Raw genomic sequence first — 26,083 nt, 5'->3', positions numbered from 1 at the left:
GGTTGAGATTTCTTAACCAGAATAAGTTGATACAGGACTAGAGACAATACATAGCTAAGGAGGTTACCACATATCTTAGCTGTCTTCTATATCAAGCTTGAACCCACCTACACAGCCTCTCTGAAACAAGCCGTCTGGGTCATACTTCTTGCTTACACTGCGCAAAAGTTTTGCGTTTTCCTCTCCGTATCCTTCAAATGGTCTCTGCCAGTCTCCACAGTAGTTCATATATCGATACCGATGGCTGGTTCCATTAGCAGTAGCAGCAGCATCGATCTGCTCAATTGCCTCACGAGTCAGTTTCTGACAGAGCTTGTCATCATTCTTCTCAATCCAGTTGACGGTAAAAGAGACAATCACAAGAGGCTCCTTAGTATCAGCTAAGCCGAACGGGTTTCCGTCACAGCCTTCCCCGGCCCAGTTTGCTAGCATGGGCTGTAGGACAAGCGTCCATGACATGCCCTTAATATTAGCTTTTTTGATAGGCGCAATGGCATCTTTATAAGCCGTATAAACAGCTTGCAGAGTAGCCATATCATTCTTGATAGTTGTCGTGGCAAGGGCCTGCCGCCTACCAGCGGGGTTGAGAGAGTTCATCTCATCACAAGCATCTGCGAGCGGACGGACCTTGCAGGTGCTCCAAAAGCGCCAAAGTGGTTTGAAGCCCGAAGTTTCCCAGCACTCTGGCCACTTGTTCTTCTTCTCAGGGAGTTTTGTGTGAACAAGGTTAACCGAGACGGCCTGGATACCAAGCTGCTGTAGATAAGTGAAACAAGCGATGGGACCGGATGCGTGACGGTCATATGTAACGCCAGTATTGTCAGGGTGAGCTCTGTGTACAAAGTCGTAGAAGGCATGGAGGGCCTTTTGGGCGCTGCCGGATGGCATATAAAGGAAACCGCTCCAGATATCGGTGGAGGGGAAGCTGCGGAGAGTAATCCTGGTGAGGATGCCGAAGTTGTTACCGCCGCCTTTTAGGGCACGCCAGAGGTCGGGGTTAGATGTGGGCGAGGCCGTGGCAGCCGTTCCAGAGGCCAGTACGACTTCATAGCTGAGAACGTTGTTGCATACCGAGCCGACTCGTTGAGAGAAGAAAGAAATTCCACCTAATTGTATTAGCTCTGGTTAACCGAGAGTAATAGCGGGAGAGATGCTTTTCTTTTATACCTCCTAATGTCAAGCCGCCGACTCCAACGTGTGAGTTTCGTCCACCAGCAACCGCAAGGCCCTTCGCAGCCAGTGTCTCAAAAACCGGACCCCATCTGGCTCCTGCGCCGATAACGACACTCGATCCGTCCTCCGATGGGGTCACATCGCTAAACAAGCTCATATCAATCATCACACCGTCTTCAATGCTCGCGGCATGAGAGACCGCTGAGTGACCGCCGCTACGGACGGCAAATAAGCCACCCGACTTAATCCCACCTTTCTCACCATCCCGATCCCTTCGTCTGTCGTACTCTCCTTTGAGAATAGTGACGGCGGTGCAGAGCTGGTCGACGTTCTGAGGCCTGAAAACGCACGCTGGCACAACCTCACACTCCTGCTGCGCCCAGTAGGTGTTCATTGACTTTCTGAAAGTTGCAGCATCTTGAGGCAAAACGACAACGCCCTCTGGCAGAGCAGATGCGAGGAGCTTGTTGAGCCGTATGGCAGCTTCCGACGAGCGAACTATGAGCTCTGCTGCCTTGGGCTCCTTCGAGCTTCCTCGTAAACGACGCATAGCGAAGAAGACAGAAATAGCAACCAGGAGAGTCGCTGCAACAACTGTCGTGCTCATCTTGACTTGCTTGCCTACTACTCCTCTGCTTCTTCTTCTTCTCGTCTTCTTTAGTCTTCAGATTCTCACAGCGACAAGAACAAGGCAAGGCTGGGAGAAGAAGAGGTCGCAACGCGCCCTTCAACGAACAGCAACCCTGGACGCAGCTACCCCCCGCCGTACCTGTGCGACAGCTGCCTTTGATGCGCAACAATCTCCTCTCTTAATCTCAAACCAGCCCCCAAGGCTGCAGCTGCAGCTGCAGCTTCCCTTCACAAAGCTGTCTCAGCCCACCCACGTTCGCGCCTTGTCGAGTGATCGACAGCCAAACCCAACATGCGTCATTATTGGGAGATCAGAAAGCAAAAAAGAAGCAATTAAGGTTTTAAGCAGGTGTCTTTAACTTCCGGCCGTGCGAACTCTATTCTCCACATCTCTAAACCTTCATCCTTCGCCAGCATAAAAATATTAACTACAGAAAGTCTAATACAAAGGCTGGTGATGAAAACGTCGATGCTGGGCCTATGACAAACAAGGCACGGGAGCGGAAGGGTGAGGAGAAATCCTTCAGAATCTTTATCATGAGGGGAAAACGGAAAAGGTCAACCGGATCTCCGCGGCTAGACTGAACCCCGGTCTACACCTTTGAGGCAACGGAGCGCTTCCTGACCAGCAGCGTCATAAAGGGACTGGGCACTCTGACCTTGCCAAAGGTCAGGAACGGGGCCATTGTTGGGTTTTCGAGCTTGAACTCATAGTCGAGAAGAAGATGTGAGAGCACCATTTTGATGACAACGGAGACATAGAAGCGTGCTGGGCTGGTCCGGAAGTTAGAAATCTATACTTGAGGCCAAGTCCGAAAGTCCGAGGAAGGGCTAGAAAGAAGAACTTACCATGCATGCTTTATCGACCCCCAGAAGGGGAACTCGTGGCTAGGGTGAGTAAAACGTGACTCAGATGCATCACCCTGTTCATCAACGAAGCGGAACCCTTCGAATTCCTTGCCGTTTGGCCAGATTTTCTCGTCTCGCATGAGGGCGAGTTGCGGTATGGCAATCCAGTGTCCAGCCGGGATGTGGCAGCCGTCCTCCATGGTGTACGGGACCATGACTGTACGGGGCGCACTTACTGTTGTGGGAGGTTAGATACATAATTCCACCCGTCATACCGGAGATAGGGAAGGACATATGGTCGACCTACCGATTGGGCCTGGGCTCAGACGAGAAGTCTCCTTCATAAAACTGTCGAGATAAGGCATCTCCCGGTTCATAGAGCCAAAGGACAGATTCTCGCATTCTAGAGCTTCTTTTCTGAGCCTGTCTGTGTACTCCCCATGCGTACACAGTCTGTGTATGCAGAACTGAACAACCTATACCGCCAGACCTTCATTTAGTATGGGCGGTGACACACAGTGGGGGCCTCTATAGTTATTGATCTTGGCCTACCATTGGTACTTGAAATGCACTGGCAAATAATAGCCCAAGTGATATTTTGGCCACTTCGGCAGCGTCTCGAAGTTTTGTTATCTCCGATGCCCATTGAGCGACATGGCCCCCAGCATGCTTAACATGTGTTAGTATTTTTTTCTCCTATTGCCATGTGAGAGAGGAGAACCCTGCATACCTGCTTTTCTTTGCCTAGCTCCTTGTCCTCAAGGGCTTTAGTAGTGTGCCACAACAGGAGTTCGTAAACTTTTGTTCTTGTAACACCCCAGCCCATGGCAATTGGCCCGATGAAACTGTTGCCATTTTGTCAGTTATATGTTTTGGCCTTGTAGTTCAGGTGTTGATAACTAACGGCGTGAGGAAACTGGGCATCATATCTACTATGGGGAAAGCCCGCGCACAGCTCCAGAAAAAGTTCATCACATCTTCATATACTTCGGGGCGGTTGGCTTCGTTCTCTGTTAGCCTCACGATAACATGGTAGAGGTAAACCAGCACGTATACACACCTTGTTCCTCACCAACTAGAGGGAGAAGATTTACGCTGGTGAAGATGCGAAGGAGTACCGGCATCAGTCGAACTGGTCTCCATTCATTCTTCTCGCAAGCTTCTATTCAAGATATGGTTTTGTTAGCAAATCGTCCCGTATAGCCATCCTTCAAGATCTTTTCCGTACCGTTTGTTGGCGGAGACATCTCCATAGCCATTGAACTCTTAACTCGTTCTCGAAGGGTATCACTCATCAAAGGAATATTTGAACGGAGCTTATTCTTCAACACACCAACCACGACACGAGAGACTTCGCTCTGCGTTCCCTTGTTCTCTATTTTTACCTGATGAGGACCCAATATTGGCCCTGTGGACGCGAGCTAGTTATTTCAGTTCAGCGAATTTTGTTCAAGTACCGCTTCAAAGAATTCTAGGCACAACGCTACCTACCTCATGCAGAGCTTGCTGTAGTGAAAGTACATGTTCAGGTTCACGGTCCAGCTGCTTGAGGGTGTCCGTGTTGGAAACGAAAATGATCCAGCGATCCAGCATGGGAATCGCAAACGGTTTTCCGCCAGACTAGAACGTATCAACTACCATACTTCTAGCAAATTCAGACGATCTCGGCAAGGGAATACATACCGATTCATACGCTTTTTCAAGGAGCGTTCCTGAAGCATAGACCATATGCAGTGCCGTCAAAAACCTTCCCAGCGGCGTAGGGTATGCTGCAATAATGACGTTGGACTAAACGGCCGGCATCAGTATCGACACCAGGAGTGTTGTCTGTCTGATCTAGTTCTATGATGCATACCGGTGCTTTCCACCAGAACTTCCATAGTATCTGCGCTACCTGCCATGCCAAAAAGAGGTATACTACATGGTACCAGTGCCAGTTCCAACTTCGGTAGTCAATAGTCGAAGCCAGCTTCGAAAACGACGGAAGTACTGGGATTGCCATTGTGACTATATGCTTGCTGGGTGGTTCCGAGTGCATGTTGGGCAGGTTCAAAATTTGTTCAACCAGTTCAACCAGGTGTTGGCTTAACTATTCCCCTGTGTCTCTCTCAGCTGTCTCTGTCTCTCTCCCGCCCTCCACATGGACACCGTCTCATTTATCAATGGAGCAAGACACAGCGGGACGCTGAGCTGGTCGCTAACAAATTACAACCGTTCACCCCCCGGTTAGCCTTGGCCAGCCCGCCTTTACAGTGACATTTGTCTTAGCTTGCGTGACCTTTTGGGTGCCTCCAAGGATACGGGGAAAGCTGAGTGGTGGAAAGGAGCTGGGCTCGTCCTCTTCCCCAAGCTCTCGATATGCCTATTTTGAGAAACAGAAACAGCAAATGCAGAAATGATTAGTTATTTGCCCTATGCATATCATGCTCAGCAAGGCAGAAGCCATTCAGCCTCCTCCATGTCGATCCTCTCTTTGGCCAGGTCCGTGAAGTTTGGAGGGTTGGGGGCTGAAACCGAAATAACCTGTGCAGGAGGCGAGTCGAGAGTGAGGGACGGGAAGCAAAAAAGGGCCATCATGGCTGTGATGGGCCTGCCTCGTAATGAGCAAAGCGTATTGAACGGGGACTTTGGCAGCAATCCAGTCAGGGAGTTCGGCCCGGTCTACCTTAATTCCAAATAGAAGCGGACCAATTTCTGGTGCAACTGAGCTTTGGAAATATCCACCGCTAACCCCAACGAGCATGATTCTCGAGCGCTAAAGAGGAGCCGACGAATTTAAAATCCTTCACGCATATACATGTGGAATACCTGGTGGGCGCTACAGGGTGCGGTTCAGGTGCAGGTTGCGAAGATACCACGCCTTGATCCTGGCCTATACGTGAGAGATCAGCCGCAGCGGCAAGGGTTCGCTGGCCATGGCCGACTTTTCGACCACTCCGCATAGGAATCGTGTTATACGGATGGCCCCCGACGGACCAGCGGGCGCCCAGTAATCTTCGAGAAACAAACATGACCCCCCTTCACCATGCTGTACATGTGGCAGGCAAAGAAGAAAAGAAACCCTGATACTGCAGCAGGGGGAGGGTTGCCCTGTGGGTTCTCACAGCCTCGCAGCCCTCGGGGATATATGTAACATGAGATGCCTCCCACAGCCTTGCCCGAGGGCATTATTTTCAATATTAACATCGACGGGCGCCCGACTTGTTGGTAAGGCCTCTTTTTTTCATTTTTACAAATCCTTCCTGCGATTTTTCTGACGTGCTCTATAGCCGTGCTCAGCATCATCGAGACTTCAGATCGAACTAGTTACCAAGCTAGTGCGTGGTGATGTCTAAGACTCCAGATGCAAACGCTCTCAAGAGCATCCCGCCAAACCTGCTGTCGACTATCCCAGGAGGTAAACCGCCCCCTGGGGTCATACCGAATTTCGAGAATCCAGAGTCCCAAGTGCCAGTCATTGTAGGGGTTGGAACGACTTTCCTGGCTATCGCCTGCTTCTGCTTCTTCATTCGCATGTACACACGACTTGCCATTTCAAAAACATGGAAATGGGATGATTGTAAGTAGACACCCGGTGGTAGCAGATGGTTAAATGCGAGCAACTCCAGACTAACTACTTTTCTGTTCTAGTAACAATATCCATAGGATTTGTGAGCCACCGCAGTCCTGGCCTCTGCTGATGAAATAAGCCTAACAGTGGAGTATAGTTATTCAGTCTTGTATATTATGCGGCGACATTAAACGGTAAGCGATGCAGGTTTCCTTGCTCAACTTCTACTTTTCTAGTCGAAGGCTGACTCTTCTAAAGGCTGTATCAATGGTATCGCCGGGAGACACGATTGGGAAGTGCATCTCGATAAGCTCATTGGAAATTCCCATCTCTACGTAAGTGGAACGCCCCCAAATTCGTTAATCGGAAAGATCTGTGCTGATAACTAGACCAGCAAAGTTACATAACAGTTATTACGGCAACTCCGGCACTAGGGCTCATCAAACTGAGCCTTTTCATCCAATACTACCTCCTATTCAAAGTCAGGAGGTATGTAAGAATTAGCGTGTATGTAGGGGCAACATTATCTGGCCTCTTCTACATCGCAACCTCGATCTCGTCCTTCGTGCTGAGCAGTCCATGGCCGGGAGAGTCTATCCTTGACTGCGTCCTCTCATGGCACTACCTTAAGTTCGCGGAGTTCTCCATCCCTACCGGCATCATTGGCTCGCTGGTCGATGTTGTCCTATTTATTCTCCCAATGCCCGCTGTATGGCAGCTGCACCTGTCAACTTCGAAGAAGATTGGTATCATACTAGTCTTCATGACTGGTGGCCTGTAAGTTGTCTCTAAACAGCCCGCTATAGGCTCCACCGAATCATTCATGAAATCTAACGCATCCTTAGTGCCGTGGCAGCCTCGGGTGTAAATCTTTACTACCGTGTTCTACTCCAAAACGATGTAAGCGATGCATCATGGAAAGTCGGATACGTTTTACTCTGGTCGTAAGACAGCCTGCCATCCAACCAGCATCCCAATCTTGCACCCATATCTAACAGGAACCGTATAGGGAGATCGAGATGTTTGCTGGCATCACAGCTTCCAGTATGCCTGCAGTTAAGCAGTTCTTCTCGTCGCGTACCGGCCTTTTCTCCAAGAACTCACGGCCGTCCTTCACCCCCACAATTAGTATGATAAACCGCACCAAGCGGTCTGGCCATTCGGAGCTCATCAACCAGAAAGATACGTCTTTCCAACAATGGGGGTATCCCGTTAAAAATGATGAGGAAAGCCTCGACAGGTCTGAGGAAAGCCAGAGCAGTCCCAGGCTAAGCGGCCCACCCCGTACTCAGAATCTATCACGGTAAAAAGATAGAGGAATGAATTAATGCTTTAATAAATATGTCCCTTTGTATATAGTATAGAAACCCCTTTTCATGACCTGCGATGTATATAAAAGATATCAATTGACGTTTCTTCTGTTCTTCTCCCCTTGGAAATTTAAAGTAGCAGAGACCCTGTTCGGGTTTAGCGCAATTGCTGACATAAGACGATCAACCTTCGCGGTTTATCAAAAAAGCTTCGAGCTTTCATCTTGAATTCGACAAGAGAAAACACGAGCAAGGGACAGCTTGTATTCGACGATGGACGGAATAGAAGACACTAGCTACGGGGCTATTGAACCTCCACGGCCTCCTCCAGAGCCCATAGAACGACCTCCGACTCCTCCGCCTCCTCCCCCTACCGACCATAGCTTGCCTCCTCCGCCGCCGCCAGATGTTCCGGCTCCTCCACCCCCAGATTCTCTCGCTCCTCCCCCGCCTCCCCCCCCGGAGCCGAAGAAAAAGAAAGGATGGGGAGCGCCGAAAGCGTCGACTCCTCTAAGTGTAGAGGAATTGCTTCGGAAGAAAAAAGAAGCAGATGAGGCAGCGTCAAAAGTATGTTCACCCATTGATTCATTAATTATCCCTGGAGTGCTCTTTTCATATGATATATATGCTTGGATAGTCTATACGACGAAGTTACTAACTTGGGGTTCTTATGGATAGCCAAAATTCCTTAGTAAAGCGCAGAGAGAGAAGATTGCGCTGGAAAAACGAGTAAAGGAAGTCGACAGTGGTCGCCGCGCGAAGTCAACGGCCAACGGCAGTTCTGGATCAGATTCAAGGACTCTAGATACAGATTCAAATGGATATTCTTCGGCTTTAGCTTCTCGATCTGGTGAAAGCAGTAGAGGTGATGATTCGAGGCATATTCCCACTGGTCCCCGCGCATTGAGACACGATGCACCTAGTGGACCAGCTTCCATGAGGCCAAACCAGCAGAAAGGGAATGATAGAAATGCGCAAAGCTCTTCTGCATCAACTTCCGGAAATAAAGGAGAGAAACGGGCTTTGCCAGAGGACGCCCAGGCACAGCTTATCCGACAGAGATATATGGGCGCAGACCAAAGATCTAGCTTCTCAGCGAAGAAGAAACGGCGGCGAACTACCGAAAGGAAATTCAACTTTGAATGGAATGCGGAAGAGGATACTAGCCCGGACTACAACCCGTTATACCAGAACCGCTCCGAGGCGAACTTCTTTGGCCGTGGTCGATTGGCTGGTTTTGCAGATGAAGTGGTAGACAACTCGGTGAAAAGGTACGCAAGAGCTTTGGAAGATAGAGACCTTGAAGCTGGAAGTGCCCGAGCAAGAGAAATACTAGAGATGGAAAGACGAAGAAAGGAAGAAAGCGGAAGAAATGCTATTGATGCTCACTGGAGTGAAAAGAAGCTGGAACACATGCGAGAACGAGATTGGCGAATATTCAAAGAGGATTTCAACATTAGCACGAAAGGTGGTGGTTTGCCGAACCCAATGCGTTCGTGGTCTGAATCCGGCCTTCCCAAGCGACTTCTTGAGATTATTGACTCCGTTGGGTACAAAGACCCGTCGCCTATCCAGAGAGTCTCCATACCGATTGCGCTGCAGAACAGAGATCTCATCGGTGTTGCTGTCACCGGTTCCGGTAAAACAGCAGCATTCCTACTGCCGTTACTCGTCTACATCTCCTCCCTCCCACGACTAGACGAATTTGAATGGCGACGAAACGACGGCCCCTACGCCATCATTTTAGCACCAACTCGTGAACTTGCCCAACAGATCGAGATAGAGGCTATGAAGTTTGCGGCACCGCTTAATTTCAACGTTGTCAGTATCGTAGGTGGTCACTCTCTCGAAGAACAAGCGTACAATCTACGCAACGGAGCCGAGATCATCATTGCTACTCCAGGTCGATTAGTCGACTGTATTGAGAGACGAATCCTTGTGCTCAGCCAATGCTGCTATGTCATTATGGATGAAGCAGATAGGATGATTGATCTTGGCTTTGAGGAGCCAGTGAATAAGATTCTTGACGCACTTCCAGTATCGAATGAAAAACCCGATACCGAAGAGGCGGAGAATGCCCAGGCAATGAGCCAACATATTGGTGGCAAGGACCGATATAGACAGACAATGATGTACACTGCCACCATGCCTTCAGCTGTTGAAAGGATAGCACGGAAATATCTCCGTCGGCCCGCAATAGTTACGATAGGTAACATTGGCGAAGCAGTCGATACCGTCGAGCAACGCGTTGAATTCGTCGCAGGAGAAGACAAGCGTAAGAAACGTCTTGCTGAAATCCTCACATCACGCGACTACCGCCCTCCGATCATCGTCTTTGTCAATATCAAGCGAAACTGTGACGCTGTTGCACGAGATATCAAACATATGGGCTTCTCAGCCGTCACGTTGCATGGTTCTAAGACGCAGGAGCAGAGAGAGGCGGCTCTCGCGTCTGTACGCAATGGATCAACGGATGTTTTGGTTGCTACTGATCTTGCTGGTCGTGGTATTGACGTTCCAGACGTCAGCTTGGTGGTTAACTTCAATATGGCTACCAATATTGAAAGTTATACTCATCGTATTGGACGAACCGGTCGTGCAGGGAAGAGTGGTGTTGCTATCACTTTCCTTGGTAGTGAAGATAACGATGTCTTGTACGTTGATACCTTGATTCAACCCCTATTATTACTGTTCCAAACCACTAACTTTATTGTGCAGATACGATCTTAAACAAATGCTCATGAAATCCTCCATATCAAGAGTACCGGAGGAACTACGCAAACATGAAGCTGCTCAATCCAAGCCGATAAGAGGAATGGGCGCAGCAGGCCAGAAGAAAATTGAAGAGAGTTCTGGGTTTGCAGGTAAGGGCGGCGGCAGCGGATGGTAATTAGCCATTGGCTGCTTGTAAGATACGATATATATGAACCAAATAAGTGAAGATTTTTCATTGAGACGCAATGTCCACGGCTCATTAAAGGGGGTGGTTTTTTTTTTTTTTCGAAATATATCTATATACACCCTAACCTTTGGGGTATGTATGACGCGTAACCATATGCAGCTCCGCCATCCATAACGTAAGGACAATGTCCTAGCGAATGTAAGATTGATCCTTTGTCAACCTGTAGGAAGACTCACGAATAGGGTATCAGAACCACGTATAGAGTCTTTTAAAAATATGCGTCTTACGGAAGCATACGTCAACTAATGGCTGATTTAGGCCTTAAGTCCGTTGGCCTTGAGCCAGGCCTCAACATCCTCACGGTCACGAGAGAGCCAGCCAGCCTTAGCACGAATAGAGTCAAGACTTTGCTCGAGAGATCGGTCGTAGCCTATAGACATTCTGGTTAGCAAAGGCTAGCTAGGAAGAAAGTACATAGGGTTAAAGCTGTCACTTACCTTGTGATCTTTGTTCTTGAAGAACTCCTCTACTTCCTTCAACTGTGACTCGGTAGACAAGCTAGCACAGGCAATCTGAATAACAGATCCCAGCATGGAGAAGGCAGGGGGGAGTCTCTTGGTCAAAGGCTCCCAGTTGTCCTGCAGCCACTTCCAGCGTGCTAGTATACCAGCAGAATGGGAGCGAAGACCGGACATGGGCATGTAGATATCTTGGATTCTGACCTCGTCGGAAAGAGTGAGGTCGAGAGTCTTCTGCACAACCTCTGGCTTCTCGCATGAACCAAGGCAGCGGAGAGCAGTATTCTTTTCAGCAGAGGTAGATGCGTTCTTGTATCTGTCAAAGACGATCTGCCATTCCTTCTCGCCACCGTTTCGGAGAGCAATGTCGAAAACACTTCCGCGGATATTGGGGTGGATGGCATCGTAATCACCATCAGCAAACTTCTTGAACATCTCGGTGGCAGCAGCAACAACTTTCTCATCGCCTGCAGAGCCAGCAGCGCTGAACATGAGAGCCTTATACTGCTGGAGAACATGGCCGTCCGCGTCGCTGAATGTCCAACCGAGGTCGTGAGCTTTCTTGCTGACCAGGTTACGCTGGAATGTCTTCAAGGCCTTCTTGGTCTCCTCATCTTCAAACATCCAGGCACCACGGATAGAACCGAGACGGGTGAGAATCTCGTTCCAGACAACGAACTCGTTCTCCTGGTCAAAAGCCTTAAGAAGAGACAAGCTACCAGAAGTCTTCTGGTAGCCAGAGGCAGCAAGGACACCAGCATCGGCAATCATACCGGCCTTGTCCTCAACGGTCAGACGACCGGCCTTGGCATCCTCTCCAAGCTTCTCCAGACGCTCAGGAGAGTAGCATGTTCTGAAGAGAGACGAGTGGTCAGCGTTGAGCTTGTAGAAATCGAGGTCCACTTTAATGTCTTCGCTTCTTTGTGAAAGGACGGCAGACTGGTCAATGCCATCACAGCCCTTCAGGGCGAGAACGACGGGGTAAAGGGTCTTGTCGTCCGCGGCCTTGACGTCTCCAGTTCGGAGAAAACGGTTCTGCTGGACTGTGATGCTCTGGCTTTCCTTGTTCTCCTTTACGGTAAGAACCGGGAAACCAACCTGCTTAGTCCAGATATCCATAACCTTGTCGATGGGCTTACCGCTGGCTTCGCTGAGAGCAGCCCAGAGATCACTGGTGGTGGTGTTTCCATAAGCGTGCTTCTTGATGTACGCCTTTACGCCCTCTAGGAACTTCTCCTCACCCATGTACTTGGAGATCATTCGGAGTACGGCAGAGCCCTTAGAGTAGGAGATGGCGTCAAAGATCTGGGTGATCTCATCGGCACGCTTCACAGGCACTTCAATGGGGTGACTGCTTCTCAGGGAATCAAGAGACAAGGCCTGCTGGAGGTTGTCAATAACGTAAGTCTGCCAGACATTCCACTCTGGGTAGAAGACATTGCACGAGTACCACGACATCCACGTGGCGAAGCCCTCGTTGAGCCAGAGGCCATCCCAGAAGTCCATCGTGACCAGGTTTCCGAACCACTGGTGAGCGAGCTCGTGTTGCACAGTTTCGGCAATTCGCTCCTTGGTGGCAGCACCAGTAGTCTTTTCGTCGTACAAGACATCGACGATTCTGTAGGTGACCAGACCCCAATTCTCCATAGCACCGGCAGCAAAGTCGGGCACAGCAACCATGTCCATCTTGGGCAATGGGTACTCGTTGTTGAAGGCCTTTTCATAGAAAGCGAGGGTCTTGGCAGCAAGGTCGAGCGAGAATCTTCCGTGCTCGATGTTCTGGTCTGGGGTAGCATACACTCTAATTGGCACCCTGAAGGCGTTTGTCTCAATATAGTTGAGATGGCCAACAATGAAAGCAACAAGATAAGTCGACATGAGTGGAGACTTGTTGAACTTAACGGCCTTTCTGGGGTGGCTGACCAGGGTAGACTTGACTTCAGTCTCTGAAGCTACGTCCATGTTGCTCAGGCAGGTCATGTCTTTGTCTGCAATGAGGGTAACGGTATACTCCGCCTTCAGGGAGGGCTCGTCGAAGCAAGGAAACGCGCGTCTGCAGTCGGTAGGCTCCATCTGAGAGGAGGCCATGTGCTTTTGGTTGCCATTGGCGTCCTTGTAGGAGCATTTGTAGAAACCGGCCATGTTGTCGTTCAGGGTGCCAGTGAATTTGATGTTCAACTTGGCCTTGGTGCCGGCAGCAACCTTCTGTCCGAGGGTGATGGTAGCAGTCTGCTTGTCCTTATCATAGCTGACTGGCGAGGAGGCGGCAATTTCGGTTCCATTGGCCTCGAGAGCAGCAGTATCAATAGTGATGTCAAGGGCGTTCAAGGTGATAGAGCTCGTCTCCTTTACAACATCGAGACTATCGACCAACAGTTAGTTATCAACAGATTGAAATACGTATCTAAGGGATAAACAGGTAACAAGGACAGCCATACTCAATCTGAACGGATCCCAGGAAGGTGAAGTTCTCGAAATTGGGCTCCAGCGTCAGGTCATAGTGCAGCGGCTTCACGTTGTCAGGGAGGATCTCGCGACCATGGCCGGCCACAGGCATGGAGCCCGGGGTGCCGTCGTCGCCTCGCCTTGCATGACACATTCTCCTATACGAGCAGAATCGCTTGAACTGACGAGGTAGACGAGCAGAGGGAGACGAGGTTGTAGATGTCAGGGAGAAAAGGGAAGAGGAAGTAGTAGTCGTAGTAGTAGAAGCAGCAGAAGTTGGCGGGGTGAGGGACGACGGCGGGCGGGGAGAAGTCGCAGGCCTGATTGGATGCACGAAGCTTCGGCGGAAAGGCTGAGTAATACCGAAGGACGGCGACGACCGTATAGAAGAGAGACAGGATATAGAAGAAAGAGAAGAAAGCGATGATAGAGAAGATAGAGAAGAAGATGCTGGTACTCGAGGAAGAGCAGAGCCTCTGCGAAGGCCAGCTGCCCGGGACAGCATCGCGCCGGCTGAGATGAAGAAACGGCCGGGATGCACGGGAAGCTCAGTAGCGGCCGGTAGACAAGCTATCGGGAGCGTTCATGCATGCAAAAGGGGGCCCCGTCTGCAAGAGATATATATATACACGGAGTATAATGGCTGCAGATAAATATATATGTATGTATATATATAGAGGTCTTCCTATATATCAAAATCAATGGGACGCCCGGCCAGGACGGCGAGAAACAGGCTCAATTGACCAAAAGGAGCGACGGATTAAATCAAAAAGGAAACGAGCGGCGAAAGATCACAATACGCAAGCAAGTTCTGTCTCTGCGTCCTTGCTCCTCATGCAGAATATCAACTTCATCAAACTGTCTTCGTCTTCGTCTTCGTCTTCAAATCTTCAAATCTTCAGCTTTTTTCTTTGGTCGCAAGAAAAAGCTCGACCTTCTGACCAATCACAGGCGGCGTCTCCTTGCTCTATTTTAAATGTCTTGGTGCTTTGCTTATGTCATCCTCGCTCTTATTTTTATTGTGGTTTTTTCTCTTTTTCTCTTTCTTTCTTCAACATCAACGCAAGAAGGGCTTCTCTTTTGATAGAGTCAAAGGACGATGATCAATGCTGTCTCTCTCTCGCCCTTCGATGCCAGATTACTTCTCCCGCTAGTTTGAGGGGATCGGTTCGTGGCCCTCTGGGCTGCTCCAAGTGAACTGTTTCTCCATAGAATAGTCGGCACATCTTTACCTGTTTGACTTGGACCAGCTGTGGCTTTTATTATTATAGTATGAATGGACTCTTGTATAGAGGATAGTATACGCGATAGGTGTCGGGAGAATAATACAACTTGCTACCGTTCCCCTACATGACACTCATCACATAGTTCAAAAGGAGAAAGAAGAGGATATCAGTTTCTTTCTTTTTTTCAACGACCACCTGCGAATGGATTCTTCCAGCCAAAATGATATTATTTTCTCCTCTCGTCCGGGGCACGGGGTCTGGCCGAAGGTATCCTCACTGCTACCGTCCTGGCTGCCCCATTCTTCTCCTCCAGGGAGTGCTCTGCAATCTCATATACCTTCATGTAGGGTAGCAGCTTTGCCCATACCACCCAGTATACCGCACCAATCACAAAGACACTCAGGCCAGCCACGCAATGCGAGTAGTACGGAAGGTAAGCGTATATGTTGTCCTTAGGGCTCGGAGGTGGGAGGAAAGGTGCAACGGTAAGGTAGACGTTGGATACCAGAAAGAAACCAGTCACTGGCAGTGTTGCTCGAATACCCGGTGCCCACCCTGGATACTTCGACGGCTGAAGGTAGATATGCATTAGTCCTGCAGAGACCAGGACATTTACGACGGACAACGGATACGAAATCATGCTATTTCATCTTCTTTAGCAAATCTTCAGATTCATGAATGACCACGGGATACCCACTTGAGAAGAAAGATATATGCATCTCCAGGTGGCGGTGCAAGCATTACTATAGCCGAGATGATATAATGCTCCAGCAGGCCAGCAGCCGGAGAGTTGAACGGACGCTTACTTGCCCAGAACTTTGACAACGGGAGCACCCCTTCCTCGCCGAGTGCCTGAATAACTAGACCCCTTGGTTAGAAGCAGAATCGGAAGAGGAATAGAAGAAACTGAGCTTACTTCTGCCTTGGGAGAATAATACTGCCATCACGTTTCCAAAGGCTGAGAGCGCAATAAATATAGACAGGATCCTCTCTGCCTTGGGCCCAAAGATGTTGCGGAAAAAGGAGGCTGCCAGAATACGCCCAGAGCCCAGGATATCCTCCTTTGGCACCACGGCGAAGTATGCAATATTCACCAGCAGGTAGAGGATGCCAACCAAAGTAACTCCTATTGGGGCCGCGATCTTTAACGTTCGAATGGGATTTCGAGTCTCGCTGAGTGACTATAAGTTCATGTCAGAGCTCCATACTCGGATATAGCCAGCGAGCTTACTCACATAATTTGCATTTGAGTAACCAACATACGACCAGATGACGCTGTACAATGCAGTGACCATCCCGTATATGCTCGGGCGACTGTCTCCCCAGGTGTTTGAGAAGTTATTGGAGGGTTTCCCTAGCGTACCCCCCGCCAGTGCTACCGCTCCGCCGACTATGATGACCATAATCACTACCAGTTTCAGCAGTCCAAGTGCGTTTTGCAGCCGAAGTCCCCATTTCATCTCCACGGTATGGACAAGGAATGCTACCGTAATGCACCCAAAGCCAATACCCCGTTGATTCCATCGATTGACTGCCACGCCTGCAGCGTGCAGAACATATTCCCCAAACACCACGCTGTTTCCAGCAGCCCATCCGAGGAACAGTGCATACGAAGCATAGATCGCCGTTGCCAGGAACTTGGGCCTCCGATAGACGTACTCTAGGTAATTTTTCTCTCCGCCATTTCTGTCATCACAGCACGTCAGCAACCAAATAGATGGGCAGGATACAAGGCGGTATAACTGTCTAACCTTGGAATCGCGGTGCCGAATTCAAGGTACACTGCCGTGCCGGCCATCGCAATCAACATCCCGATGATCCAAACCACTAAAGACATGCCAACACTACCTGTTTGTGCCAGTATGGCACTAGGCGTAGCAAATATCCCCGTTCCAATGATCCGGTTAAATATAAGGAACGTCGCACTGATAATACCGATCTGTCTTCCGCTGGTGACCACGACGGTATTAGCTTCTGTGTCATCTCCACCGTCACCGCTATCTCTGCCGCTGAAGTCAGAACATGTACTCTTGCCAACTATTATAGCTGATATCAGTCGCGACCTCTATTCAATAAGGAAAAATACTTGTTGACTTCCAAGAACTTACAGGAAGGTATAGTAAGGTCCATTGGTGGGAGATTGATATCCCCGAAAGATAATCTCCCGTAATCCTCTGAGGCCTTATGCGATGGCAGTTCCGTCACTGAGTTGCCCAGCGTTTTAGAGGACGTTCCTTCAGATGTGGAATCGCTTGAACCCGCCATGGCGTTCGAGGGAGAAGCTGATAGTGCTGGAAAGTAAGAAATACCAACGAACACCCCAGAGGTTAAAAACGTAGATATACAAGGGTGTATGAATACACAATAAAGCTAGCTCTCTGGATATCGCAGAGAGAACTCATCCTTGATAGTGTCTAGGGCTCTTGTGCTTTCGAATGCTTTTCGAAGGTGCTTCATATGCTTTACGCAGGAAGGAAGCACCCATGGCTGGCGATATCCCGATTTTGTAAACACATAAACGAGTTTGTTTACAAAATATAAAAGACAGTCTTATTTGAAGTACATATATGTAATATTTTTATATTAACCTATGGCCCTCCATAGTAAGGTAAATGCACATCAAAACTAGATCTTAAAACCTTGAAAAGACAGTAACAAGCACCAAGGTAGAGGAAGAGGATATAAAAAGCAAAAATCGAAGCCAGGCCCCAAATCTTAAAAGCCCACTCCGGACGCGGCTCCCAATGAAGATAGAGTAAAAATGGAGAAAGAAAATATGCCGCCTTCAGTAGATTCCGTGGCCAAATATCCAAGGCACAAAGGTATGCTATTGCCTTTTGCATGATGCATGGCAAAAGAAAGAAAAAGAAAAAGAAAAAAGACACGAAGGATAAAGAGCATAGTTCGAGAGCTATAGGACAAATGGAATAACTCAGGAGTTGAAGGGCGTCATTCTGATTAAGGTATTGAATGTAGAAGGAAGGATGGAATAGGTGTGATGGCGGGAAATGTGGAAGGTCGAGGGTAGGTAATTAATACGGCAGGGGGGCCACAGGCTGGAATATGTAATGCCAGAAAGTGAACGATCAAAAGAGACTAACTCCGGTTCCTAAAGTTTCAGAATTGATGTTTGGAAAAGAGTTGATATAGTTGATTAGATAGGGCGTTAGCTAACGGCCGTGGATAACGGGGTATTCATTCATTTAGATGGTGACTGAGCCATGGCAGGAGACGCTGGCCGCGGGTACGTGGGTAGAAGCTTTGGCGAAAGTACAGCTGGCGGAGCAGAGGTTCGCTTTGCTCTTAGAGCCATGTTCTTTCGAAGGGCTCTTAGGCGGGCCCGAATGCTTTCGACAACTATAGAGAATAGTTAGCAATGCAATACAAAACCAAAGAAACAGAAAAATAAAGCTTACGTTTAGCAACAACTTCAGAGTCTTCCTCTTGAAGACGACTCTCTTGCATGCGCTGTTCACCGGAGCTGTCTCCATCAGCGGTTCCCCGGTCCTTGGTTGATCGGGAAGTATCATCGCTCTCTAGCACGGCCTCAAGCATTCTGATCGCAGTGACATAGGCTATTTCGCAGCCAGATAGATCTTCGCCAGTCAACTCATTGATAGCAGCTGTCCGACTCATTTCCAGGGCTCTGTCATACATGAGTTTCTCTGCAGTGATACCCGAGCTGATGATAACCTGGTCTGAAGACTGATCGAAACTTGGGAGGCTTCCTGATTCGCCGACTTCGTGGGACATGCGGTACGGATGATCAGGTGGCAGCTGTTTCTGCGCTTCCAGAAGTCGTCGACGGGAATATTCGGCTTTCTGAAGCACTTCATTGAAACGAGTCCGGACCCATTGGACGACACTGTTGATTCGACTGCTTATCACAATGTCCCTATCTGTCCTCGGTGATGAAAGGCCATTGCCAATTGCTTCTTCCCGGTTCTTTCGTGCCCACCATGCTCCCGCAATATCCATAGCCTTTGCCAGGATGGACAAGGCCTTCACGTACAACACCAAAGCTTCTTCAGATAGTGTAAGCACTGCATCAAGCGTCAGGCCGTCATCGTCGGGGCTGTGCTCCATGGTGCTTGGCTTAATGGTGGAATCCGATTTGTTTGACGGGGTAGCCGGGATAAGTTGCTTGTATTTGACTTCGGCAAACCCGTAAACAACATCACTTCGAGTGGCGCATTCTTCAATGATATGTACGGTCTTTGAATCATGGCTTAAATGTTGTGGCTTCTCGTCAACCACTACCAGGCTGCTTTGTGCAACAGGATATGTCGGGAATGGGCTATATCCTAGCGGAGGAGAGCGACCGCCTTTTGTCAACGTGGATGGCGGAGAAAAGCTAACACCAAAAAGCCTTCCGCTAGCCATGTTGAGAGCCTTGGAGATGGCTGATGTTGCCGAGATGGGATTGGGCCCATATCTCCTATCATATGAATATCGTCGGTTATGTGTTGAATCGGTTTTTTGCTTAGCTTGTCTGTCCTGGGTATCGGCCTGGGATGCGTGTTTTGTTTTAAGAGAATGAGGAGTAGCTGTTGTTGTAGCCCGGCGAACAATGGCGCCAGACTGGCGAGAGCTCGACTGCTGTTGCTGTACTCTTGGGCTGGCCGCGAGCTCATCCGCAAACGCATTCACTTCAACTGCTCGCTTCTCCACCACAACATAATCTCTCTCGAAAGCAATGTCTTGTGCGGCACGCTCCTTTTCTACATCCGCCAACTGCTTTACATTTTGAGAGGAAGTAGTATGTGAGGGTCCGGATATCTGCTGGGTCAGGGAAGATTTGGAAGACCGCAGGTTATCGCTTTGCCTCACTACAGGCTCGCTAACCGAATGATCATTCCTAGTTGACGGCTTTACGAGAGAATCTTCTGGGTGGCGACCTGGGGTACGTTGGATATCGTGTTTGTCTCGTCCGTCCGCTCTGCTTATAGCAGAGCTAGGCCGTGAGTTTCGTTCCACTATTGGTCGAGGACCAGGTCGACTTTCCGGCCGTTCGGTAACCAGAGTTAGAGCTTTGTCTGTTGGCACTTCAGCTTGGGTGTCTGATCGGTCCAGTACCTCCTGCTCAAGCCCTTCCGGTTCCAGGTCATCACCTTCAAGCCGCTCCCTCTCGCGGGCGGCATTTCTCTCTATTTGTTCCTCTAGGTCTTCCCCTACCAGACCAGGGATATCATTCTCGATAACCGAATTCTCAAAAAATTGGGGGAAGGTAAGTCTTTCGACAGGATTAAACTTTAGGAGGCCACGGATTAGTTTCTTTATGTCGCTGGCAACTGGTGTCTCCCGGGGGAATTTAATTCTGTCCTTTGATATTTGGATCTTTTGTAGCAACTCCATATGGTTGGAGGCTCTGAATGGGGGCTTTCCAACAACCATTTCATAGAGTACAGTTCCAACAGACCATAGATCTGCTTTGGCGTCATATTTCTCGTAACGCAAAATCTCCGGTGCCATGTATAATGGTGATCCGCAAAGGGTATCTGCGAGAGATGTAGACGGCAGAGACCGGGCAAATCCGAAGTCCGCTATTTTTAGCATAGGAAATGACGAAACTCCAGCGATGGGAGTGAACGAGTTCTCGCTTCCCTTATAGGAAACAGACTGAATTAGGGTTTTCGAGTAGATGACGGGGGAAGGATGGAGGAGTAGATTCTGCGGCTTGACGTCACGGTGTATCAAATCTTTCGCCCTAAGGAACTGGAGGGCACTGGCGAGTTGCTTTAGGAAATGGCGGACAACCACATCGTGAAGGCCATCTCCTGGGGGGTTGGGGTACTTGGTCATCATATCTCGCAGCAGCTCATGCTTGGCCATGGAGTTCCGTTTCTTGATAAAGCGGGAGAGATCGCCGAGCATGCAGAACTCCATGATGATATGTATGTGAGATGACGTCTCGTAGCAATCTATCAGAGCAACGATATGTGGGTGCTGAAGGCTCTTAAGAATATCAATCTCAAGCTTCAGGTTCTCTCTAAGCTTCTTAGTCAAGCGAAGCAGCGTCACAGATTTGACTGCGACAAAGGTGTTGTATTCCTATCATGAAAGGGACCAGATCAGCTACTCTCTTTCAGGCCTCTTAAACATGTCCCAAGGAGATTCAGTTTAAAGAAGGAAAAAAGGTGTCTTACATTATGGGTGCCGCGGTAGACCGTAGCAAAACTGCCACGACCGATCTCATTCAGGCGAGTGTACTGCCCTATTCTCAGGTTCACCGGGTCATCATCCACAGCTGTGTTTGCCCGTTTCGAGCTCTCTGCCGATGGTGTAGCCATGATTTATGGAGTCCCCAAGTCTGATAGCACATCGGTTTGAGCGGGCTGACCAAAGGTTATGTTATCCAGTATCCTTACTCAGTCAAAGGTATGGTCCCACGCCCATCTGAGACGGCTTTTGAACAAACTTATCGCCAGGTACGGTGGAGCAAGGGCGCTGAGGAGCTGAGGAGTAGAAGGACTGGGAAAAGGATGGTCCTGTTGGTCGAGGATCAAGGGTCGGGTGTCGTAATGGAAGGCGGATCAAAGAGTGAAGAAGACCAGACGAAAAAGTGTATTCACAAGAAAGTAAATAGGCTGCTGTAGTGCAGACAAAGGCCAAACTAATGCAATCTGTGAATGAGGAGAAAGATAGAGAGGTCAGCCAGCGGTCTGCAAGGTACTATATAAATCATCACTAGCAGTCAGGCACCTAGAGCATGCAACCCATGACCAGGATAATGCCATGTCAAAAAAAAGGGCAGAAGCAAAGAGAAGCGAGTCGGTGAGTAGAACCGAGCAGAGGAAGAGAGAGCGCGCAGAGATGGAGATAGAAACAGAGGCAAAGGGACGGGAGATGCCCTTACTATGCTATTCCGTCGATTCCCAAGCCAGCTGGTGAACCGGAGCTATCCAAGCCACTTTTGTTCCGTGTGTCTGGGGGGTGTAGGCAGCCAGGTCAGATCGTATCACTCCTACGCCCACCCCCGGGATTCTTTATTATATTGGACAGGTTATATAGCAGCCAGCTGTACGAGGGATCAGGGTGTATATGCAGAGGCGTGTGAATATATATTATATATAGTATGTAAGAGAGAAAGATAGAAAGACAGAGAGCGAGAGAGACGACCGACAGGCCAGGCGGACAAGGTGCAGCCAGGGCAGGGATGTTCCACAGAAGAGTCGATCAAGCAACCCCGGTGTGCGACCAGAGAGTCGTTAGAGGTCCCCTTGACGGCGATACGGTGAAGAGAGCAGCGAGATAGACCGGGAGAAGCAGAAGGGCAGGTTCGATGGCTGGCGAAGTCGAGGCTGACGTTGTGACGTTTTGGCGTTGAGGTCGAGGTCGAGGTCGAGGTCGAGGTCGAAGTTGACGCAAAAGCGACGAGGATGACCTTATCTTATCGGCCGGCCACGGGACTCGGCGACGACGATAATAATAACACCAGAATAACACTTGAATAACACACGCTAGCTAAGTTAGTTAGTTACCTCGACCACCGCAACGACCTGCAAGTTAGCTGCGTGGTGAGCGCCGGCGATACTTCAGCCCCAGCGCCAAATCACACGGCGAGATCATGTACTCTTCTTTGCGTCTCCATGACGACCTGCCGAGTTCCAGGTACAGGTACTTAACTTTGTACACTGACGTTCGTTTACGTTCGTTTACGTTCGTTTCCACAGGCGATGACGCTGGGAGACGGCGGTGGATCTGCCCTGCGATGGATGATCGTCTTAGTCAGGGCGCTCGCCGTGTGATGATGATGGCTGCTGGTTCTTGCTGCTCCCGGGGGCAAAAAGGGCAGCAGCCTGGAGGAAGACAGCGCCTGATGGCTCACCGTCCATGAAGGAGGGTGAGGGTGTACAGGAAATCATGTCTGCATGGTGAACGTGGATGGCTCGCTGGCCCTGGACTGATTTCTGCATCCCGAGATGCAAGGATGGGGCTTCCCCGGATCATGCATGGGCACGCCGGTGGGCTTGTGGACTGCCGGTGAAGTATACCTGCTGCTAGCTGCGCCGTTGCTATGTGGAATCCAGGCATAGGACGCCATGGTCGCGATGTACCTGGGCTTGAACCTGCTCCCTGGCCAGTAATGCCCGGCTATTCTTCCGCTGGAGAGGCTACTGGCTGCCCACCCAGACCGTGGTCGACGTGGCAAGGGATGCAGTGCATACAGGTAACCATAACAGCAAGTACTTGGCTGCTTGGCCCGGTTGGTATGGACAGGAGACAGAGTTACACATTATTATTTATTTACTTGCTTTGATATGTATTGTTATTTAGACAGTCATAGATGAGCGTTAGTATTTTTTATTCCCCCGTACGGAGGTAGATTTTGTTAGATATGCTCTAACCAGAGTACTCCGTATATCCGCAGCGGTCGTCACAGGTGCAAGCCACGCACCAGCAGCCACAGAACCAGCGGGACAACCACATTATCGTTGCCTCCCGTCAGCACAGCTTCCATGAAACTTGACGCGACAGCTGCGAACGCGGACTTGACTATCGTCAGGATCCAGTCGACCCGGGCCTCCCATCCTCCACCAACCAGCCAGACACGAGCAGTCACAAGGCCAATGAAGACTGCTGCGGCGAAGGAAGCGCTCCCCTCGATGCTCTTATCGCCGCCCCAGAACCATCGACGTCGACCGTAGCGTCGCCCGACAAGCGATGCTGCGGCGTCACCCATCCCGACACAGACTATGCCACTCACCATGCTAACATCCCGGCCATTGATATCCCATCCTTCCCATGGAGCTGCTCCCTGGTGAGGGGTACCGGCGAGGCTTAGTAAGAGTGGTAGGGCGCAGCCGAGCATAAGGAAAATATGAGACACCACCACGGGTCCACGGTGGTCACGGCCGTCAACGTAGGGTGCGAGGAAATAGGACAGCCAGCGGGCCAGTGGCGGCACTTGAGATGCACGGAAGAGCTCAAGAAGCAGAAAGATGGCAAGGACCAGCGTGCACGATAGAGCGACAAACGCAGGGTCGACGAAGATGGTCGGAAAGAACATGGCTACCATCATGCCGTGGAAGATCTTGCGGCGTGTGTCCACTTCCACCACACGCGAGAGCCGGTGGACTAGTGACAGTCCCGCCACCAGGATAAGGATGCAGTAGCCACAGAGAAACAGTCGGGTGCTGGCTTCTCCAACACTGTCGCGGCGAAGATGTTCGACCCAGCCTAGGTGGCAGGACGCTGAAATATCGTGTAGCCGCGGTGGAATGCAGGCCCAGACCTCAAGGCTCCAGAGCAGCAGTGTGAACCTGACAGACGATATGTTTCCAAAGAGATACCCTATCGCCCATCCGAACGGCTCTCGGCCTCCAAGGGCATACTCACCGACATACCACCGCACTGGAACCAGTATTATAGCAAGGACCATAGTATAAACGTACAGCGCATACGCCCACTTGCGGATAATGGCCTGCTCCATCGTAAGGGAGAGAAACGCTCTCATACTGGGCGGAAGTTGGCGTTTTCGTCGACCTCCCTTGGTAGTAGTTCTGCGGCCAGGTGCCATACCTCCAGCTTTGGAAGATAGGTAACGCTGACTATCTGACCTCGAAGGCTGTGTTCGATCATCCAGGCTATCCATGCTTGCCTCAATCCTAGGCTCATTTTCCACGGGCGAAAGGGGCTGCGGGCTCAATCCGGTCCGTTTGAAGAGCCCCTTGTCAAGATCTACTTCGGTAGCCAGGAGCTTCGTGAAGTTGTTATACAGTAAACTTGTCCGGCGGCTTCCGGATCTATCCACATCCACCTGTATCTCGCTCTCTGAAGCTTGGTCCTCGGAGAAAGGATGATTCAGAGTGTGGCACACTTGACGGTCCAGCGCACCCAGGATATGTTCGTCATCAGTTGTCTGAGTCGAGGCTCGGCGGAACTTCCAGGACGGGATTTTAGCCAAGGTTGCTTCCCAGAGAAGGACACGCTTGCACGTAATGAATATGCAGAGCGACCCTAGCCAGATCAAAGCTTTAAGGATCTGTGCCTGAGGAGACCTAGAGACAAGCAGTACGTTGACCAATGCAGTCCCCAGGAGCTGGACTTCCGATGGCAGTAGACTCGAAGTAACAAGATACTCGATAATCGAAACGGTGGATTTTTGGAGGGGGAAGATAAGGACTAGAAGCTCTGGTTCAAGTCCGAGTTCGCTCATGGCCTCCTTGGGACTCCGGGAAAGTGGAAAGTTCTCGGAAATGAGGAGAGGGACGGTGGTGATCATCCAGTGCATCACACTATAAGTTCCAGAATCATGCAACGGAATAGTCGCAGCTGGTAGAGATGACAGGCTTAGGATTATGTTCAGTAAGACGAGTGCTTCACAGGATGGCCCTAGAGAAAGAGTAATTAAAACAGGTATTAATATGGGGTATATCAAAGGTGCTGGATCGATATCTTTTGAAAACGGAAAAGCTATGATCCTCTTTAGTTTTGTGCGATAGCTTCCATATGGACATTTCCGGAGAGGGAAGATCGCATAGAGGCCCAAGATAAGGAGAGCAAAGACAGATAACTCTAGGTGGAACACAGTCAGCCCTGACTATCAAGCATTCTGTATATCCGTCTACTCTTTTGCTTTGACTTACCTATGAAACAAACTTTTACCACCGACCGGACACTACGTCTTAGCATCACAGCAAATGCTACGCCGAGTACGAGCCCAGTCTCGCATATCCGCCGCAACACTTCAATGCGAAGCCTTGCCCCGATAGTTATATGGAATTCTAGCTCTCCTGGGTCCGGAGAGTCAGGCATACGTCTCTTGGAACGCCTGGAACCAACCGGCGCCGCTCGCCTCTTTCGCTCCGCAGTGGTGTTGACTGCATCATCGCCCCTCTTAAACTGGTATTCTATCCTCCTGCTGACCAGAGGCGTAGGCAAACGTTTCAGCACTCCATTCGCCTCATCGTCAGCTTCCGTACCACTATCACTGGGTGTCCGGAATGGCTTCCTCCACGCATAGAGGCTCTCCCCTGAATCGGTCGTCGGTGTGGTAGTGGCCGCGTTGTCCGGGTTAGAACGGCGACAGAGGTGTGGTGGTCGTTGAGGGAGGTGATAGCTCTGTGCCCCTTGTGTAGCTTCTTCTTCCTGCTGAGGATCTATAGCTGGTGGGCTTTCTAGCTCACCCTCGTTCGTGAGTTCATGGGTTGCCATCCCATCATAGAAGAGGTATAGACTTCGCTCAAAGTGGTCGTCGAGTAATGGGCCGGATGAGGTCGGCTCGCTTCCATCCTTTGCTCACACAACTGACAGCCAGCTATTTTTGGTCCAGCCGTCGGGAGCAGTAAAGATAAGACAGTTAGCGAGATTTTGTCAGATGAGAGCGCTTGTTAGCCAGATGCCCATCATACACTCTGTTCCGTGACGCAGGCTGATGAGCTTACTTTTGGCGAACATAAGCTCGCATCAACTTTAGCCCGCGTCGTCAAGAGTAAAGCTACAATTTTATTGGTCAAAGCTGCAACTTCTCTACACTT

At 49.9% G+C, this 26,083-nt stretch overlaps 8 protein-coding genes across 8 annotated transcripts; 2 read left to right on the top strand and 6 right to left on the bottom strand.

Annotated features, from left to right (window-relative positions):
* Window positions 1–75: 75 nt before the first annotated feature.
* On the bottom strand, window positions 76–1,780 carry MGYG_02681 (FAD binding domain-containing protein; the record flags this gene model as incomplete). Its single annotated transcript, XM_003175103.1, has 2 exons — window positions 76–1,106; window positions 1,168–1,780. The coding sequence occupies 2 exons, from the start codon at window positions 1,778–1,780 to the stop codon at window positions 76–78; spliced, it is 1,644 nt and encodes a 547-aa protein (XP_003175151.1).
* Window positions 1,781–2,396: 616 nt separating this feature from the next.
* MGYG_02680 (hypothetical protein) lies at window positions 2,397–4,654 on the bottom strand (the record flags this gene model as incomplete). The annotated part of the gene is made up of 9 exons (XM_003175102.1): window positions 2,397–2,577; window positions 2,653–2,887; window positions 2,960–3,128; window positions 3,383–3,497; window positions 3,676–3,814; window positions 3,881–4,073; window positions 4,144–4,272; window positions 4,336–4,440; window positions 4,508–4,654. 9 exons carry the CDS (start codon window positions 4,652–4,654, stop codon window positions 2,397–2,399), a joined length of 1,413 nt encoding a protein of 470 aa, XP_003175150.1.
* Window positions 4,655–5,979: 1,325 nt separating this feature from the next.
* On the top strand, window positions 5,980–7,509 carry MGYG_02679 (hypothetical protein; the record flags this gene model as incomplete). The annotated part of the gene is made up of 7 exons (XM_003175101.1): window positions 5,980–6,211; window positions 6,283–6,302; window positions 6,360–6,396; window positions 6,461–6,537; window positions 6,597–6,979; window positions 7,048–7,146; window positions 7,212–7,509. 7 exons carry the CDS (start codon window positions 5,980–5,982, stop codon window positions 7,507–7,509), a joined length of 1,146 nt encoding a protein of 381 aa, XP_003175149.1.
* A 276-nt stretch (window positions 7,510–7,785) lies between these two features.
* Window positions 7,786–10,402, top strand: MGYG_02678 (pre-mRNA-splicing ATP-dependent RNA helicase PRP28; the record flags this gene model as incomplete). The annotated part of the gene is made up of 3 exons (XM_003175100.1): window positions 7,786–8,079; window positions 8,191–10,166; window positions 10,231–10,402. 3 exons carry the CDS (start codon window positions 7,786–7,788, stop codon window positions 10,400–10,402), a joined length of 2,442 nt encoding a protein of 813 aa, XP_003175148.1.
* Window positions 10,403–10,728: 326 nt separating this feature from the next.
* Window positions 10,729–13,577, bottom strand: MGYG_02677 (hypothetical protein; the record flags this gene model as incomplete). Its single annotated transcript, XM_003175099.1, has 3 exons — window positions 13,371–13,577; window positions 10,908–13,294; window positions 10,729–10,844 (listed from the first exon to the last, which is right to left on the bottom strand). Exons 1-3 carry the CDS (start codon window positions 13,529–13,531, stop codon window positions 10,729–10,731), a joined length of 2,664 nt encoding a protein of 887 aa, XP_003175147.1. The 5' UTR covers window positions 13,532–13,577.
* Window positions 13,578–14,829: 1,252 nt separating this feature from the next.
* Window positions 14,830–16,868, bottom strand: MGYG_02676 (high-affinity methionine permease; the record flags this gene model as incomplete). The annotated part of the gene is made up of 6 exons (XM_003175098.1): window positions 14,830–15,244; window positions 15,301–15,463; window positions 15,520–15,784; window positions 15,839–16,289; window positions 16,355–16,640; window positions 16,712–16,868. 6 exons carry the CDS (start codon window positions 16,866–16,868, stop codon window positions 14,830–14,832), a joined length of 1,737 nt encoding a protein of 578 aa, XP_003175146.1.
* A 934-nt stretch (window positions 16,869–17,802) lies between these two features.
* On the bottom strand, window positions 17,803–20,893 carry MGYG_02675 (ULK/ULK protein kinase; the record flags this gene model as incomplete). The annotated part of the gene is made up of 3 exons (XM_003175097.1): window positions 17,803–17,960; window positions 18,020–20,654; window positions 20,750–20,893. 3 exons carry the CDS (start codon window positions 20,891–20,893, stop codon window positions 17,803–17,805), a joined length of 2,937 nt encoding a protein of 978 aa, XP_003175145.1.
* A 2,087-nt stretch (window positions 20,894–22,980) lies between these two features.
* On the bottom strand, window positions 22,981–25,760 carry MGYG_02674 (hypothetical protein; the record flags this gene model as incomplete). The annotated part of the gene is made up of 2 exons (XM_003175096.1): window positions 22,981–25,121; window positions 25,193–25,760. 2 exons carry the CDS (start codon window positions 25,758–25,760, stop codon window positions 22,981–22,983), a joined length of 2,709 nt encoding a protein of 902 aa, XP_003175144.1.
* Window positions 25,761–26,083: the final 323 nt, after the last annotated feature.

The sequence above is a fragment of the Nannizzia gypsea genome, genomic scaffold (genome assembly GCF_000150975.2).
Source record: "Nannizzia gypsea CBS 118893 supercont1.2 genomic scaffold, whole genome shotgun sequence".
NCBI classification, from domain to species: domain Eukaryota; kingdom Fungi; phylum Ascomycota; class Eurotiomycetes; order Onygenales; family Arthrodermataceae; genus Nannizzia; species Nannizzia gypsea.
The sequence above is the reverse complement of the archived record's forward strand: the minus strand, read 5'-3'. Positions and strand labels throughout refer to the sequence as shown.